Genomic DNA, 19,926 nt, shown 5'->3' with positions numbered 1-19,926 from the left:
TGTAGAACAGCGAGCAAGTTTTCCCTTAAGTGGATCACCCAAGGTTTATCGAACTCGGGGAGGAAGAGGTCAAAGATATCTCTCTCATGCAACCCCTGCAACCACAAAGCAAGAAGTCTCTTGTGTCCCCAACACACCTAATAGGTGCACTAGTTCGGCGAAGAGATAGTGAAATACAGGTGGTATGAATAAGTAGTAGCAACGGCACAAGAAAAGTGCTTTGCCCAGGACAGTGAACAAGCAGTAGTAACGCAGCAGTAGTAACGCAGTAAGACAGTAAACAAGCAGCGATAGCAATATTTAGGAACAAGGCCTAGGGATTACACTTTCACTAGTGGACACTCTCAACATTGATCACATAACAGAATAGATAAATGCATACTCTACACTTTTGTCGGATGATGAACACATTGCGTAGGATTACACGAACCCTCAATGCCGGAGTTAACAAGCTCCACAATAATGCTCATATTTTAGTAACCTTTAGTGTAAGATAGATCAAAAGACTAAACCAAGTACTAACATAGCATGCACACTCGTTACCTTCATGCATATGTAGGAGGAATAGATCACATCAATATTATCATAGCAATAGTTAACTTCGCAATCTACAAGAGATCATGATCATAGCATAAACCAAGTACTAACACGGTGCACACACTGTCGCCTTTGCACACGTGCGGGAGGAATAAAACTACTTTAATAACATTGCTAGAGTAGCACATAGAATAGTGGTGATACAAAACTCATATGAATCTCAATCATGTAAAGCAGCTCATGAGATTATTGTATTGAGGTACATGGGAGAGAGATGAACCACATAGCTACAGCGGAGCCCTCAGCCTCGGGGGTGGATTACTCCCTCCTCATCATGGAGGCAGCGATGGCGGTGAAGATGGCGGTGAAGACGGCGGTGGAGACGGCTCCGGGGGCAATTCCCCGTCTCGGCAGGGTGCCGGAACAGAGACTTCTGTCCCCCGAATTGGAGTTTCGCGATGTGGCGGCGCCCCTGGAGTCTTTCTGGAGGATCGTCTTTTCTGCCGATGTTTTTAGGTCACGACGGCTTATATAGGCGAAGAATCAGAGTCGGAGGGGCCACGGGCTGCCCAAACCATAGGGGGGCGCCCCCCCCCCTGGCCGCGCCGGGGTGTGGTGTGGGCCCCCCCTGGCACCTCTCTGGCCCTTCTCCGGTGCTCTGGAAGCTTCGCGAAATTATAAGATCCCCGAAATTGATTTCGTCCGATTCCGAAAATATTTCCTTACTAGGATTTCTGAAACCAAAAACAGCAGAAAACAGCAACCGGCCTTTCGGCATCTCGTCAATAGGTTAGTTCCGGAAAACGCATAAAAATGATATAAAGTGTGAACAAAACATGTTGGTATTGTCATAAAACAAGCATGGAACATCGGAAATTATAGATACGTTGGAGACGTATCAGGGGTGGCCGGCCATCCAATCCCATTGTCTCCTCCTCTGGCCGCCTCTCTCCTCCACCATACGCTGCTCCGGCTTAGGCGAAGCCCTGCAGCTTTTCTTCCTCCACCACCACCACCACGCCGTCGTGCTGCTGGAACTTGGAGGAGATATACCACACCTCCGCTGCCCGCTGGAACGGGGAGAGGAAGGGCTTCATCGACACCGCACGCGCGACCGAGTACGGAAGTGTTGCTGGATTGCAGCACTGGGGATGATCGTCTACACCAACAACGAGATTAATCTCGTAGGCTTTGGAATCTTCGAGGGTTAGTCTCATCTCCATCTCGTTGCTTCGATCTTGTAGATTAGATCTTGGCTTTTCCATAGATTAGATCTTGGATTTATTCGTCTTTGCGGTAGGAATTTTTTTGTTTTCTATGCAATGAACCCATCAGTGGTATCAGAGCCGTGTCTATGCATAGATCTGTTGCACGAGTAGAACACAATGGTTTTCTGGGCGTTGATGTTTTTGTTGTCTTTAGTTATGTGTACTTTGATCTTGCGGGATGGTGGGATGAAGCGGCCCGGGCTAACTTTACATGACCGCGTCTCATGAGACTTGCTCCACGCTTGACATGCAACTTGTATTGCATAAGTGGCTTTGCGGGTGTCTGTCTCTCCCACCATAGTTAAGATTCAATTTACTATTTCTATCGACAATACTAGTATCACCGTTGTGGTTCATGTTCGTAGGTAGATTGGATCTTACTCGAAAACCCTAAACCACGTAAAATATGCAAACCAAATTAGAGGCGTCTAACTTGTTTTTGCAGGGTTTGGTGATGTGATATGGCCATGATGTGATGATGATTATATTTGATGTATGATATGTTCATTATTGTATTATGGCAACCGGCAGGAGCCTAATGGTTGTCTTTAAATTTGTTAAGACCTGCGTGTCTATTCATCATGTAATAGCTTTATTTCAAGTAGTTGTTGTAGTAGCTATAAGTGATGGACAACCATGAAGCGGCGCCATGGACCTTGGTGCAATGCTGGTGATGATGGAGATCATGCTCGTGTGTTTTGGAGATGGAGATCAAAAGCAGAAGAAGAAAGGCCATATCATATCACATATTATGAATTGCATGTGATGTTAATCCTTTATGCATCTTATCTTGCTTAGATCACGACGGTAGCATTATAAGATGATCCCTCACATTAATATCAAGATAATAAAGTGTTCTCCCCTTGTATGCACCGTTGCTACAGTTCGTCATTTTGAAGCATCTCGTGATGATCGGATGTGATAGATTCTACGTTCACATACAACGGGTGTAAGCCATGTTGCACACGCGGAAATACTTGGGTTTGATTGACGAGCCTAGCATGTACAGACATGGCCTCGGAACACAGGAAACCGAAAGGTTGAACACGAGTCATATGGATGATATGATCAACATGTTGATGTTCACCGTCGAAGCTACATCATCTCACGTGATGATCGGTTTTGGTGTAGTGGATATGGATCGTGTGCCACTAAACAACTATGAGGGATGTTGTATTAAGTGGGAGTTCATTAGTAATTAGATTAAAACATGAACTAATTATCATGAACATAGTCTGAATAGTATTTTAGATTAAGTTTGTAGAATTGGCATCCGTTATCTACCATGCGCTAGTCTTGTAATTGAGATAGAAATACTGTTAAGTCTGACAAGAAACTTTACGGACTGGTACCGTATTGTTAAAGAATCAAGATATGATTAAGTCCTAATGCAAACTTTTAGTAAACCTCGCATTGATGATTCAAAGAGCAATGGTTTCAATTAGTACCTACAATCATCTTGTCTCCGTGAAACTTGAAGTTCAAATCCGTTTGAAAAGTAAGGAGCTGGAAATTTTGTTTTCAGAAATATGCAAGGTATAAGATATATGTGATATCTAAGACCTTATTGCAAGATAATATAATATAATTTAGTGAGACTACATAAACTCATAAGTTTTATGGGAATGTACGAAGGTTGAAGACGCTAGGCATTCCAATCCTCCAACGAGTTGGGCACTAACGATATTCACACATCCATGAAGTGATCGTCCTTAGTATGCACCGTTGCTAAGACTCGTCGTTTCAAAGCATCACGTGATGATCGGGTGTTATAGATTCTACGTGTGCATACAATGGGTGCAAGCTAGATTTGCACATACGAGTACTAAGGTTAAACTTTACGAGCCTAGCATGTATAGACATGGTCTCGGAAAGTCGTCATGATTTGATGGATAAAATTATGAGTGAAATTGTTCATCACATTAAAAGATTACTAATAGTGAAATCTGGAACACTTGTCATGTGATGATCAAATTCAAAGTAAGAACCTCAAGGTTATTGGTATTTGACTAATGGACCTAGAAGTTATTGAAGGTGAAGTGTTTTCTGAGAATGAGGAAAGCTAAAAGAGAAACTACAAAAGATTTTTGGCAGAAAGAAAGAAAAGACTAGAAAGTCTAGCTCAGGTGAATATAGATGATATACATGTTATGAATGTATTCTTTGTTTGGATGAAAGGGCAGACAACTTTTCGGAAGTACACAGGTACCCACTGTGATCTGCATTTCCACATTGAGGGCAAATGTTTGCTACTGGCTGCATCGTACTTATCAATCATGGCATTCCACTTGCTTTCAAATGCATTTCCATCCCTTCCCTAGCAGCCATGAAACCTCCCATTTTGTCCGAACAATTGTTCATGATATGCCATAAACAAAATCCGTGCCATATTGAAAACAGAACATCATCTATCGCAGATTTAATTGCCTTGTCCTGATCAGTCATGATAATCGATGGTTTCTTTCCGACCATGACGTCCAAAAATGTTTCCAGAGCCCATTTGAAGGTTTCTGCTGTTTGATCTTTTAGCAGAGCCCATGCGAAAACAATTGTTCGCCCTTGGCCGTTGATGCCAATGAATGGGGCAAATGGCATGTTATATTTGTTTGTGGAGAAGGTGGTATCAAATGAAAGGAAATTGCCATACAGAGAATAATCCATTTTGGAGCGAGCATCAGTCCACAGAATGCTTTGGACTGTGTTGTCGTCATCAGTATCCATCTTCATCACAATTCCTTGGTTTTTTTCCTGTAGCTTCTCGACAAACTTGAGTGCATTTGCAATATCAGTGTTCTTATCTCTCTTCTCCTTCCGTTTGAGGTTCTGTATTTTCTTCTTGTTGAAGGAAAGAACTTTCCTGCTTCCTTTCAAGCGACGGAATATGCTCATAATCCTTCGCGGAGGAACCCTGCAGTCTTGAAGTATCATGGACAAGTTCTTATCTTCCTCTGACATGTTTCAGTGGTTTGAAAAGAACTTAGTCAAAGATGGTGTGTTCAGACAGTCATGGTTGTGTTCCAGATTGACTGATATGAATCTCCACTGTCCATTCTTCAATTGTACTGTAACATTCATTGGGCATTGTGTTCTTTGAACTACTGACCTCTTCCTTTTCCGCTGTGTAAGATTGGGAGCATGAGTTTTCCTTGCTAAGCAGCACTGGAAAGTGATCTTCTTGTTCTTGTAGTTCCGACCTTTGACCACACCGTATCCATGCAAGTAGCCATAAATATTGAGAAACCGCTGGGACGCTTCCAATGTATCAAAGAGCATTCCAATTTCTGGTGGCCTCTCTTCACTAAGTTCTTCTCCAGTGGGAATGAATGTGTTTGAAGAGTCTTCAAATTCTGATATGTCTTCGTCGCTTTCACCATCTGGGAGTATTTTGGCCAATTGGTTAGAAGCATCATCATCATCACTTTCGTCCTGTGGAAAAAACAAGTAGTTAATGCTGGAATTTTTTTGAGGGAGGGAACTTTCATGTTGCAAGAAGATTTCTTATCTATTTTTTTTCAAGTTACCTCTTCGATGCTTTTATCTTCTTCGTCACGAGATAGGAATTTCAGTACTGCTTCTGGTGCTTTCATTATGGTTGTGTCATTGATAGCAAATTTTCCAGTCTGAGACATTTAGTAGTCAAATTAGTAACTCTTTTATTTTTTCCTTGTAATAATTTTATTCTAATACTTTTGTAAGCAAGTTAATACCTGTGCATTTTGCTCCTTCTCTGGATCTTTTGTCGCTAAAGGAACAAATTCATGCAAAAATTTATCTCCTTCAAGAACAATACTCTGTACAACAAATAAGCATCCGTTTCAATATTTTTTTTCATAAAATGCATTTTATCTATGTTTTTTGTAACCAATGAATTAACTAATTCATGCAACATACCTGGTCAATATTTGGCCCCACCATCTTCGAAAGGCACACTCTGATTGCATGTATCCTTAAGAACATGTGGAGACTGCAATTCTAAGGCAACCTATAGCAGGTAAAACATTTATTAATAAGTTTTTTGTACATGTTTCTTGTGGAATTACAATTCCAGAAAAATACAACTTCGTTAATTGTACCTTCTTTCTTTTTGCCATCTCGGCATGGACAACAAACTGATCAAACTGATCTAGAAGCTCATCATTTTTGGATTGAACTTTGTCCTGCGTTTCTTTCTCTACATCCTGCATATTGTGTTAAATTTGTCAGATAAACCAAATCTGAAGTCCAATTCATCTGTTTGTCACCTTTTTTCTGTTCCACTTCATTACCTTGTTATCCTTGGAAGAAAGTATGTTATCTCTCAGTTGTATTCCCTGATTTACAACCTGGATATGAAGAAAATAAGTAGCTGTATCTCTTTTTTTAATGATTTGTACATGCATGGTTTCTTCATCTTTTACCTTCTTCAAGTTCGAGAGATTGATTTTTTTCTCCTGTGCGCCACTAGAGGATTTTCTTGGTTTAGTTTGAGGTTTCTTCGGTACCTGATCCAGATTTTTGCATTTTGCATATTAGGGGTACTAACTTCACATAATAACAAAGAAGCAACCAGTAAATTTTCAGGGAATTTCACAGAATGACAAACAAGCAAGAAGTTAATTTCCAAGAGGATCAGTGGCGCTGGTTATCTCTTCCAAGGGGATGTACTTTGATTTTTGGAATTTACCTTTGCTGAGCGAGATCCAATTTTCGGAGGTTGTTGCAACATTTGACTATCATGTTGGATGTTCTTATCACGAGCTGCACCTCCGCCTACTGGTATATTGTTTAATTTTGGGGGAGGTTTTGATCCGAGGGGAGGATCGGGCGGCGCTTCCGCCGACTTCGCCGCCGCAGGATCCATTGTCGAACCCTCCCCCAATATCCTCTATCTTTTTTTTTCTGTGCGTATTTCTTTTTCCTTTTAGTTCGGACAAGTCATTTATGTTCATTTAATGCCAGATATGCCCATGGTGGGGCACACATGCAAGAGACATAAAGAAACTACTCGACCATGTCCAAAGGTGGCACTATTCATCTTCCCTTATCTCTTCTTCTCACCGCTCTTCTCCGCCGCGCATTTCCCGCAAATCCCTCTCCTTTCTCAATCTCTTTTTCTTCAAGTTTTTCCAAAGGATTCGATGGTTTCATCCGTGGCGACAACATTCTTCGTTAGTCCCAGGTTCCCCTCCCCCCACCCCCTTTGCTTTTGATCAGACCCTCGTATTTCTAATCCATTCCATACTAAGGAACTGCAACTTTTTCTTTTACCAAGATCTGCGACCTAGTGTTTTTCTTCGACTCTGTTCTGCAGCATAATTCATCTAGAATCTCTACTTCAAGGTTAGTTTTTCGATTGCAACAGTAGGTTATGCAAGTGTAGGTGTTTACCACATGTTTTCTTCACATGCTAAACTGTCCATCTTTTTATATTTTTGCAATTTGCAGTTCTAGGTAATTAAATTTCTACTCTGTGCTATTATTTTATTTTTTTAGATGGATGAATCAGTAGGTAGAAAAAGACAACGGCAGACAAAGGGGAAATATGAGGTAAGTGAACAGGATTTTATGTTTGCACTTGACAAATAAATGATTATATCATTCATGTCCTTTTTAAGTTATTTTCTGAATTCTACAGAATGTCCTTGTTCTTTCATTCAAGAAATTCTTCTTATTTTCTTCAAACCTCTGAGCTTATTTGTTTATGTGCATGTCAGTAAACCATTGTTGTGCAGTATTTGTTCTTCATAAACCATTGTTTTGTATGACGACTTTGGTCTAACATTGGTATGTTTTTGTATTTTAATGTCTGTATAGGTGTCAAACCATCTTAAGTTGCTCTTTGATGTTATCAAAAAGTTGACATCTGAGCAAAAAGCTATTATTCAAAATATTGGGTTCGGTACATTACTTCAATTAGCATGCTCTGTTTTTCCAAGTGATGTTTACAATTGGTTAGCAATGTACATAAACACAACCACTGGCTGCATCGAGTTACCTAATGGGTTCTCATTCAAATTAACAAGAGAAAGTGTTCAAGTAATTATCGGTCTTCCAATTTGTTCTAGACCGATATCTTTCACCTCGTCACCTGAAATTGTGAGGCAAGTTAACTTGGAAATTCATGGGAAGGAGTGCAGCCCTTCTATATTTGAGTTGGCAGAATTAATAGGAAATGGAATTACAGGATCTGCCTTCATAAAGTCATTTGCACTACTTGCAAATTGTCTTCTTCTCTGCCCACAAATCACACTTTGCCTAGTTCTCTTCATTACACTGCTATTGCGCATGAAGATAAGATGAGGGAATATGATTGGTGCTCATACATTTTGCAATGGATTCTGCTATCTGTCAACAAGTTCCAGCTCAACTCTCTTATAGTGGAAGTTGCGTTGGTTGTGGGTTAATTCCAGTGGTATGTAAATGCTTTCTTCTTCTTTCTGTTTTTCAGAATTTTATCTTGGTTCTTAATCTTTTTTTCTATTTTAATGGAACAAGAAATTCCTTTTTTGAATTTATTACATAACCATTATTAAAATTTCTAACTAACAAATTCCTTTTTTTGTAGATCACTTATTTCGAGTTCCTCATGGTTCTTGAAATTGATTTTGAAAATACAATACCCCGCCTTCCTTTGTGGACAGATAATGCCATCAAACTATATTCTATTCTAGATTGTAAGGATGATTCAATCTTTGGGAAACTTCGAGTAAGGTAAACAAGTTCCCTCATTACTGAAATGTATGTTTTTGTATTATTTTATGTTGCTTTAATATAATGTATGTCTGACAAATATCTCGTGATTTTTTCTAGATGAAACATCAGTGTTCAACACCCTTTGCTAATATTTACCAGAAATGCAAGCTATCATATGTTATGCCTAAGGATGTTGTCAACTTCATAGAGAACACATATAATGAGGATGAGCAAAGAAAAGTAAGTTCTTAAATTCAAATATCATTTTTTCTTGCTTACTTGAAAAATGTTTGAACGATTATTCAACCTTCCTTTTTTGCTTTGTTTCTATCTATTGAAGGTAAAGAAAAAACTTAACATGCTTTCAAGCAATTTGCATGCAACCATCTTAAGCAACACTACAACAGCAATTTCAAACTGTGTTGATGGAGTATTGCGAGCTATCTGCAATGATGTAATAGTAGTTGCTCCAGAGAATTTCAATCCAGGCAACATTCAATTCAAGGATTTGCTAGATGCTTCTTTCCTTAGTCCAGCAGAAAAGAAAGATCAAGGTGTCTGCAAAGAAATTGTTGTTGCTCAGGATCCAGTAACATCAACCCAAGAAATGATTAAGGAAATGATTTACCATTACATGGAAACTTCATTCCCTCCTCTTCCTGAAGTTATAATTCCTGAGTTGTCAAAGCAAGAGCTATTATCCACAACAGAAATTTTCCAAGAAGTACTTCAGAACTTGAAACAAAGAGAACATCAAGAAAGTGGCTTTCTGACCCTAGAAAATGTTGATGACTATCTTGCAAAGTCACTAGTTACAAAGCTCGACATCTCAAACTATGATGATGGATACCAACCAATGTCTATTCTAGGTCTGTGCTATTTTTTCTTCATTTTCTATTTTTTACTTTTCTGCTCTTTTTTTGAATACTTCTTGCTGATGGTGTTTATAAAGGTTATATACTTTTTTTCCACAGATGCTTGCAATTTTATCATGCCTGGATCAATCAAAAAACAAGCCCCTAGAAAGGAGGAGAGAATTGATTTCTCTGGTTGGTTTGATCATCATCTACATAAAAACAGTACAGGTTAGTTCATCCAGTTTCCTTCCCTTCTCTAATTTACAAAGAGTTGGGAATTCTGTTATTTTTTTTTCAACATATGTATTTTCATTTTTACCCTGCTATAATTACTTTTGAATCTGTAATGACTTTTGCAGATGTTGTTTCTCATAATTTTGAGCATGAATGATTGGAAGGAAATACTGTGAAGAGATTCAACGCTCGTATTGATCCAGTTTCTTTAAATGAGATGCATGCTGGATGCTCATTACCACAACACACTGCAAACAATGGCAGTGAATTCCCAAGTTGGAGTTTCAGCGAAGAGTTCGAGATTGAACAGTCACCAGCCACTCCAGTTGCTTCAATGATGGTCAGGGATGATTCTACTATGTACACAGGGAAAACAACAGCTCCAAACCAATATCTCAGTTTCAACAAGTCAACATACGAGCCATCAGTTGATTTTCCTCAACCTTCTGCAACCATAGTTCAGAAGAACACGCATGTTAATGCTTTCCCTCCATTGAAGAACCTGGAAGGTCAGTACATTCTGCCAAATTGATAAAGACTATGTTTGTTTACTTATAGTTTCAACAATGTAGTTGACTTAATAGGCCGCCAATATGTTTATGCAAATTATCAAAATACAAGCAAATCTATACAATGGTTAAATGAAAACATGGGGCAAAGAAATATGTGTTCTGTAAGAACTGCTTCTCCTTTATCTTGTCAGAGGGAAAACACTGATGATATGCTTGCTGGAAGCACAAGTGTCAACTTCAGTAGGAACACTCATGGCTTATCGTTTAAGGAACGCGGATTCAGGCCTCAATCTTTGAAACATGTTGAAAGTGACAATACATACACATCTCAAGATGTTTATTTTGATGAGACCAAAATGGATTTAGCGGCTCCGTCATCAGATAATATGAAAGCAACATCTTCTGGGCATCATTCAAATTTTTGGAATATGTCGAACAATGTTTCTTTTCAGCTTGCTTCTACAGCATTGAATTCAGACAAACAGATTGTCTTCTCTACGGCTCTTGAAGATGAAATTTTTAACTTATTAACTTCAAACATCAAGAACATTGTTTTCAGGTATTTCTTCCATGTACCAATACACTAATATATGATTCATGGCTTACATTTATTTTTTCCTAATTGTGCCCATTGCTCAACCATTCTTTCTTCTATCTTTCAGCTCTAGAATTTTCCAAATTGGAGAAAGATGGGCTGATGAAAGAACTTTAGCATTGTGTATGTCAAATGGAGGATACATAAACAATTATGTTATGAATGCATTTATCAAAATGATTCTCAATGATCAAAAGATGAAAGATAAATGCAGTGAAAAAATTGCTTGCTTGAAGCATATCACATCTACTGAAACTACAGTAAGTTTGCAGTTTGTTTCATCTTTTGCTTCACCCAAATCATATCCTATTCAAGCATTTTCATTGCAGAATACTTCAAGCATTCCACATTTAATTCATTTAATTCTTTTCTGGATGTCCTCATAGGAACTACTAATGGATCCAGATCTTTGATTGCGAGCTTTATAAAAAAATACTAACAGAAGCAGTGGTCGGATTCAGACTTGAGCATGCTGCTTTGGTGAGTACAGATAAGAAAAACAATTTTTTGAAGTGCCTTCATTCTCAAATGTTTTTATGTGTTTCCATTTGTTCTTATATGTTTAGCCTACCCCAACTTGTTTTGGGACTAAAAGGCTTGGTTTTTCTTGTAATCCTGCACTGAAGTGGTGTTTTTATATGTTTCTTTTTGTTTTTCTAGGTACACATACCTTGTCCTATAAACAAGCAGTGGTTCCTTGTTACTGCTAATTTTATGGACAAGTACTTTGATGTCCTCATTCCAGCTCAAAATGCAGATAACTTAATACCTGCAATGGATGCAGTTGTGCATAACTTCAAACAACTGTTCATGTTTGCTTACCCACATTGTCCCAATTTTAACATTTCCCACTTTAAAGTGAGATTTGTGTCTGTACTGAAACAAAACTTCAAGTAAGAATTCCAATTTTCTTAATTTTCTAATCTTTTCTTCTTTAATTACAGTTTTATGTTGTTTCTCAAGCTAATTTTTTTTTTTCTAATTCATAGATATGATTCGGGTTTCTTCATCCTGATCTTCATGCTGACATATAATGGTTTCGAAGTGCCTTCATTCTCAAGTGTTAGTAAAGATTTTCCAGAATACTATTAATACAGTTTTAAACTGCATTCTTTTCTAGTACTATTTCACACATTTTAAACTGCACTTTTTATAATACCTTTTCTCTCTGATCTAAATGAAGACTTACCTGCTATCAAAAGGAAACTGCTATTCCAACTTGTTACTAATCAGTACAACTTAGCAAAACAAAGCAAGAGGATCAAGGATTTCATCTCAATGAATGTATGATTTCTTTATGTCCCTCTTTCTTTTTTATTCATACCCGTAACGCTATGCTTATGTATATTGTGTTAAAATACTACTATACTATGTGATGGACATTTTTATTTATCATGATTCCAATTTATTTTCCTTTTTTTTCAAACTATATATAGTTGAGGGTGTACAAGTAATCAGTGAATTTTCTTCTTATCCCATTTTTTAACCGCTCCATTTATCTTCAAATTATTTTTCTTAATTCACAGGTTTCGCCAAAATGTTGAGAGCTTCACATCAACTTTTCTACAAAAGTTATGACATAGCAGTAAGGATGAAGAACAGGAAGATCCTGGACATTTATTTACCATATTTTTATTTATTTTTCGCATTTTCCTGCAATTATACTTTCCAGTAATCCATGGAATTATTCCTGAAATTATTGCTGCACATCTTCTATGTAAAGTTCTGTTCCTGTGATCTGTGCGGGATGGTCTTCATCTGAAAAGGCCATGTCACCCTTTTTTCCAATGTGGGAACAATTACTAGTTCTAGTTCTTACGGCTTACTTGTTCCTGGACATTGGAACGATGGTAGTTCTTGTTTTGTTCCATTTCTTTCGTTCTATCCTTCTATCCTTCCCGCCACACGCGTACGGTCCGATCAACGCAGAAGCCATCAGTCGAACCAGCGCGCGTACGGTCTGGTCCCACCGATCAGGTCAATGGTCAGAGCGAAACATCCCGCAAAGAATCAAACGAACCGGTACGAGTGAAGAAAAATAGTACCACCTCGGAAGTTTAGAGGAATTCCCACCAGTTTATATACCAAGCCGCCACCATTGTTAGCACCAGCAGCCCGAGCGCGCGGAAACACGGCCCGGGAACGAAGGAACTAGGCCTGGAACTAAATGGAACAAAAGAAACATCCCGCAAGGAACAAGCGACTGGCAAATATTTGGGCCGCGAACAAGGCCCAGTTAAGGAATTGCTTCAGCGAAGCGAAGGATAGGGGGCACGCGGGCGCGAGGGAGGAGGACCCCAGTTGCTGCATCCGTGCATTGCCAAACACGCTGTGTGTGTTGCGCTGGGCCGGGCTAGTTTATTTCGGGCCGACGCTCATTTTTTCCATGTTGCCATCAATATAAGGAAACCCTCGTTGACCCGATCCTAAGAGCATCTCCAGTCGCGTCCCCCAAAGCGTCCCCCAAAGCAATTTGGGGCGCGTCGGACAAAAAAACGGTTCCAGCCGCGTCCCCCAAAGACGATTATTGTCCGGCGCGCCCCGATACGGTGTCCGGCGCGCCCCGATACGGTGTCCGGCGCCCCGAGCCCGTCCCTGCCCCACAGGGGACGCACTGGGGACGCCGGACACACCGAAAAGCGAGGCGGGGAGTGGCCGGACCGACCCGTCAGCGGCACAATAAATTTTAACCTAACCGTCGCCTACCTCGCGACGAAAGTTATTGGCGCAAAGCGACGGTGCAGTTCCCGCAGAGGCGCAGCGACGCGTCTCGTCGCGCCTAGCTCTGCGTGCCGGTGTTAATGAGCGTCACCGCCCCCCCGCCTCCCTCCGGCCTATAAAAAGGGCCGCCTCTCATCGTCCTTCTCACACACAAACCCTAGCGCCTCTTTCCCCAACCCTAGCCGCCACCATCTCAACAAGAGTCGACGCCATGTCTGGTAGAGGCGGAGGCCGAGCTCGAGGCCGTGGTCGTGGTCGTGGCCGCGGCAGAGCTGCACGCTCGCCGTCGCCTGCCACGCCGTCGTCTTCATCGTCGGAGACGGACGTGGAGCCGCGCGTGCTGTTCGAGTTCGTCCTCGTCCTCAAGGGCGACCCACGCGGCATCCAGAGGCTGCCGGACTCCTTCGCCGAGTACGTCGCCGACGACGACCGCCCGCGCACGATGCATCTGCAGGAGGTTTCGTGCGGCTACTACCGGTGGATCGTCGACGTGATCTATGACACGCGCGGCAAGATGTACCTCAACATCGGCTGAGAGAAGTTCGCGTGCCACCACAGCCTCGAAGCCGGCTTCATCCTCCTGTTCTCCTACTTCGGCGACAGGGACATGAGCGTCAAGGTCTTTGACGAGACGCGCTGCCGCCGGGACTACCACGACGACAACATCGACGAGGAGAACGACTGATGAAGAGTGTTGTTTCTTCGCAGAGAATACGTGCACGGAGGTTTCTGTCTGTTCTCCCTCGCAAGAACCAACATGGGCACCGTCACCAGCTGAATTTTCCAGTTTGGGTGACTGGGTGTGCCCTTGAGTGTTTTTTCTTGGCAGCGAACACACGAAATCTTCGATGCACGACCTAGTTAGGTTTAGTTTTTTTTGCAATATTTTATATTTGTGTCTACCATGGTTTAAACTATGTATTAGTTTGTGGAAAACCATATTCCTAATTATGTTTTCGTGTAAACCATGTTCCTAATTATGTATTAGTTTGTGGAAATTGAAATAAAAATGCTAAAGAAAGTATTTTTAATGTTTGGGGACGGCTTTTGAGGGACGCGGCTAGGGAGCCCCAAAGGCGGCACGAAAGACGTTACCCACGGTTTGGTTTGGAGTATGCTCGACTCGAGATGGAGATGCTCTAACGCGTATCCCGCCGCCGGCACGGCGCCCTTGCGGCAACCACCCCACCCCTGCCGTCGCCTGCAACCACCCCACCCCTGCCGCCGCCGGCAACGACCCCTCTTCGCAACCTTTGCCCAGGTGCCACCCACCCTATCCACCCCTGCAGCCAGCGACAGCAACTTCTCTTGCGGCAGGCGACACACACGCGGCGGCGGTCGGCGCGACACCTCCGTCCCGTGGTATGTGTTTTTGCGCTTTGCATGGAATAATAAGCTCCGCCACAGGAGCTGTCGATTTCCTTGTGTAGTTATATGGTTCAAAGGAGATCGATTTCTGTTTGGATTCATATCCCAGGCGGGGGTCGAAAAGGAGACATTTTTATTCAGCCCTCATCCCGATATGTTGTACGGAGTAATCGGGATCGAAATCGGAGATCCGGCAATTTTTCTGCTTTGTTGGGCCGGACCCCTCCATAAATAAAGGCGGTAATAAAGTGATATCTGGTCAATTGGAGGCTTGGACATGAAGAACAATAAGGGGTCTCGCCGCAGCCGCAATGTAAGTGTTCTTTATGCCTCTTCCTCTTGTGTCCATGGTGCGACGCTAATTTTCCTTCTGTAATAATTAAATTAATTAATTAAACGTGATGCAGAAAGCCACAGCTCCCCATGAAGTTTCTGGCGAAGCCGGAGGAGATAGGCTTAGCAAGCTGCCGGAAGACATTCTAGTCAACATCCTCGAGAGGGTGGACACTCTAGATGCCATAAGAACTTGCATCCTCTCAAAGCCAATGCTGCAGCTCCCCACCATGCTTTCGCTGTTTGATTTAAGTATTGCTTCCCTTACACGTCACCATGACGCCGCGTCCTATGGGTTCAACACTGCTCACGTTGCTCGGTACAACAATGTTGTTGCTGGGGTCGCGGAGAAGGTCCTGAGTGCAAGGAATCTAGAGATCCCCATCCAAAAGCTGACGGGCAGATTCTATTTCAGGCGTGAGGAATGTTTCTCCATTGGCAGAGCTTTTGCTTGCACTATGGAAACCCAGAAGGTCGACGAAGTTGAGTTTACGCTTATCACAGAGAAAAGCGTTGGTAGATGCAGTCACGACGATCTACTCTGCTACGCGAAGCTGTTCAATACCTGGTTGGGTGACTGTCCAGTTGTGTTTGCTGGCCTGACGCGCCTGTGGCTGTGCAATATGAGGTTTTCTGAACAGGACATCTCCAACATGCTCAGCACCTGCAAGCGACTGCGTAATCTGCGTCTCGCCTATTCTGACGCAGGGGTTGGTTCAGTGCTGCAAGTAGAGCATGATGAACTCGTTGAGCTCAGCATCGAGCATGGGGAATTTGAGGCAGTCCAGCTCAAGTGTGTACCAAAACTCCAACGAGTGAATTATACTGGTTGGTCTTACCCATACCCCAACCTGACTTTTGGTTATGTCCCGCAGCTTTCACGGCTAAGTCTCATACTAATGGGTATTAGTTTTAACAAGAATCTCCACTTAAGTCATCTCCTTGTTAATGTCCCCTCGAGGATAAGCGACCTACATCTGGATTTTAAAAGTGAAAAGGTTGGTACTCGCTCACCCTGTTTATCCATGTCCTCTTGTTCCTACTCTTTGATGCTTTTTTTTCTATATAATAGTAGTATTTAAAATTTGTTGTTTCTGTGATAGATTTGGGTTGTACCAGAATGCCCAAAACTGCTCGCCCCTGTGCTGTGCAAACTACGGGTTGTGAATCTGGTTAATCTTCCAGAAGGATGTGATATCGCTTGGACCATGTTCATTGTTGAAGCTGCACCAGCCCTGAAGGAGATGTGCATCAGGGTTTGGGATCATTGGTGTACAATGGTGACAGACAAGGAATTTAGGGAGAAACTAGGAAAAATGCCCATGCGTTGCATCGGGAGGAGAAAAAAACTGCATCACAGAAAGAAAGTATTTTTTATTAAAAAAAATTAGAACCTCGAGAATAATCAATTTTTGCTAATCAAATTTCTCATCTAAATTCACCTACAATTTCTCGAAAACAGAATACCAAAATTTCTTTAATAAGAAATTCGTCAAGCAGGAATCAAATTTCTCATCTAAATTCACCTACAATTTCTCGAAAACAGAATACCAAAATTTCTTTAATAAGAAATTCGTCAAGCATCTAAAGAAGAAAAAAAAATCAAAGTAAACCTTTTACTGGACTTCTTCTCGGGAGGTTGTTCCTCTCATGTTAGGCGGGCCACGCCAGGTTGTAGTCCTCCTCTATCTGCTTGAAGTGTAGCAAACTTTCGCCCACCACCACCTTCGAAGATGCACAAACCACTACGTACGTTATGAAGAGAGAAACCACTTGCTGAAGATACTCTTTTCCTGACCTATCTTGTACCTTCTCATTCAATTGATGTAACTGAAGCAATCGGATTGACGCCATGAGATGGAATGATAACATGGTTATGTTAGCCTTGCTCAGCTCGACACATCGACAAAAATTAGTGAGAACTCATGTTACGCTTGCCGGCCGAGTCAAGACGCACATAATCAAAATTGGTCGATCTGTTTCGTAGTTGTTGTCAGAAAGATATTTTCTTCCACTTTGTGTATTTTTCTTTCAATAGTTCAACCATGGCAGTGTTAGTTGAGATCAGACGGATGAGGTTGTTGTGGATATTCACCGGGGTCAGCGTGCTACAATGGGAGAAAAGCAGCTGCCGCGAGCAGGCGATGAACTTTGCCGAAGCGTTAATTACCGCGTATATCAACTGAGCTATACCAAGCTGCAAAGGCGAGTACTATCATGCATTCATGCATGCACAGCCCCAAACACCATGTTTCCAAAGAAATCCATGAACACGGGAGTCTTTGTGTGGCCATGGCAGTTGACAGCAGCCCCGCCCTGTGTGAAATTCTCAGGGGCACGCCGTTGTGACCTTCTTTCATGTGTGCCCCTGTGACCTTCTTGCATGCGTGCGCGAGTAGGCGCTGAAACGCGCCGACACAATTTGCACTTTTCTTTGTCGGGCACCAAATGAAAGAAACGGATCTCAGCAAAACCACCACCTCGCCGACGATCGGCAACATGCAGGCACCAGACTCTCCCGAGGAGTTATCTAGAAACACAAATTACGCCAAGGCAGGAGCCGCACTGAGCAGGAGTCGTCAGATTCTAGACGATCCCCGGCTCTTTGTCCGTGCAAATATAGCAAGAAAACTGTAACAATGGGCGCCCAACATCCACAATACTGTGGTCAACGGGATCGATCTCGACCCCAGACGCACCAAACCCTCCCCACAGCGAGCTCGATCTACGTCAAAAACCAAAGGAACACCAAACCGTGGCCAGCAGTCCAGCACGCAGACCAAGCTCCCATCTGCAAATTAAGGAACCTCCGATCTGTTGTAATTTAGCTATATCAATTGCGACGACGAAGACAGCTTGGCGTCCCTCGATTTCTGAGACCGCGCGCCGGCACCCAGGTCCAGGTCGACGACGCTGAGGCCCTCGATTTCGTTTGTTGGCTTCGCTCTCGACCTCAGAGCTGCTTCTGTTTATATACAGTATTCTGTAGTTGAAGGAGCCGTGCGTGCAATGGACACCTGGGATGTGACGTGACCAGGCTTCTGATCCGGTTTTCTTACGTGCCAGACGATGACGTACAAAGGAAACTCTTGGCTGCGTGAGGGGAACAGTATCCGGATTCATCACGTAGCTGACTGATTCTTTTTTTGATTTCCAATCGGTGAGCAGATTAGGATGCCATGCAAAACGTACGGACGATGGTGTACTTCACGGCGGACCAAAGCGTAAACTGATGGACCAAACCAAGGAAACATTAGCTACTTTATTATTAGGTATAGAAATGGTTACTGTGAGAAAGCAAACGTGGAGTGGCAACCTTCGGCAACTGATTTCAAGCACAAGAATCTGGTTAAGCTGACTATCTGCGGCTTCCAACCTGACGAATACTTCTTGCGGTACGTTAGGCGCATCTTGGAAGTTGCGGTGAACATGGAGGAGATATCTCTCCATGACAGGGAAGCGTGCGAGCGCTGCGGGCACTTGGATCCCAACATCAAGGTTTCTCCTTCTAGATATCCGCAGACTGGCGAGGAGAAGAATACGTTGAGGGATGAGATCACTAAGGAGCTGCGGATGATTTCGCCTGGTGTGATTCGCTTTGAGCCGTAATAACTGAGAAAAATGATGCATGAGATCACTAAGGCCTTGTTTGGTACTAGTGTTTTAGTGGGGATCAGTGGGATAATACTCTAGAGTATTGGGTGACAGCAGAGATTCACCCAATCCCCACAAAACCCCATCCCCAATCCACTAGGTAGGGGTAGAGTATTGGGGATTGAAAAAATTACACTAAATTTTGGGGAAAAGTGGGGATAAGTGGGGATTAAACTCGCTCATACTCTAGCACCAAACATGCATTGGAGATAAGTGGGGATTTAAAGTTTGAAGCGGATTATCCCCGCTAATTCCCAGTAAAACTCTAGTACCAAACAAGCCCTAAGGAGCTGTGGATGATTTCGCCTGGTGTGATTTGCTTTGAGCCGAAATAACTGAAAAAAAAAGATGCATGCCATCACTATGGTCGTAAATGTCCTGAATATTCTGTTTCACATTGTTGCTGTTTGCAAACCAAATGGCTGATGCAGTTTTTGAAAAATTATAATGACTGGTGCAGTTTAGTGTTGTTCTTTGGCTAGGTTATACTCCCTTATTTCCATAATATATAGTGCACATTTGTTTCTGCGAAAGTCAAACTATTCAAACTATGACCAAATTTCCTGAGAAAATTATCAATATCTACAATACCAAACATATACCTTATTAAAATATATTTCATGATGAATCTAATAGTATTTATTTGATATTTGAGATGGTGACATATTTTTGTAGGATTGAAGATCTTTTTTCTCTGTTCCACAAACATAGATCGATGCAAATGAAAAACCCAGATATAATATATAGGGTGTTGGTAGTGGTTAATGCCCGGAAATGAAGAATCCAATGATAATCACATATCTAAATCCAAATCCCCATAAATATAAGATGTTGATTGTGGCTAATGCCACAACAACACCTGCAATGGTAAGCAAGTACATCTGATAACAATATATAGCTGAAAAAGCATTGGTTAGTTGCAAAAATATGTTGATACAACCACAACAAATAATAGTAACGCCAAAGTAAACTTGGAACAGAAAATGCAATGAACTAAACAAGGATTAAATATCCGTATACGATACCAGTAGAATTTGTGTCCAGATTAACTAATTAGAATATATTGATCATTGTACCTTATATTAGGCCAATATAATCGAAACACGATGAGATATCAAGTGTGAGATAGAAAGTGCATTTACGATAAGAAAACACCAATAGAAAGGGGCATGATT

General features: G+C 41.8%; 1 protein-coding gene across 1 annotated transcript; it reads left to right on the top strand.

Moving 5' to 3' along the window:
• The first annotated feature begins 15,041 nt into the window (after positions 1-15,041).
• Positions 15,042-18,706, top strand: LOC124647769. The gene is made up of 4 exons (XM_047187649.1): positions 15,042-15,077; positions 15,172-16,095; positions 16,201-16,405; positions 18,378-18,706. The coding sequence occupies exons 1-4, from the start codon at positions 15,042-15,044 to the stop codon at positions 18,704-18,706; spliced, it is 1,494 nt and encodes a 497-aa protein (XP_047043605.1).
• The last annotated feature ends 1,220 nt before the right edge of the window (positions 18,707-19,926 follow it).

The sequence above is a fragment of the Lolium rigidum genome, chromosome 4, assembly GCF_022539505.1.
Source record: "Lolium rigidum isolate FL_2022 chromosome 4, APGP_CSIRO_Lrig_0.1, whole genome shotgun sequence".
NCBI classification, from domain to species: Eukaryota; Viridiplantae; Streptophyta; class Magnoliopsida; order Poales; family Poaceae; genus Lolium; species Lolium rigidum.
Note: the sequence above shows the minus strand (reverse complement) of the source record. Positions and strands in the feature narration are given on the sequence as shown.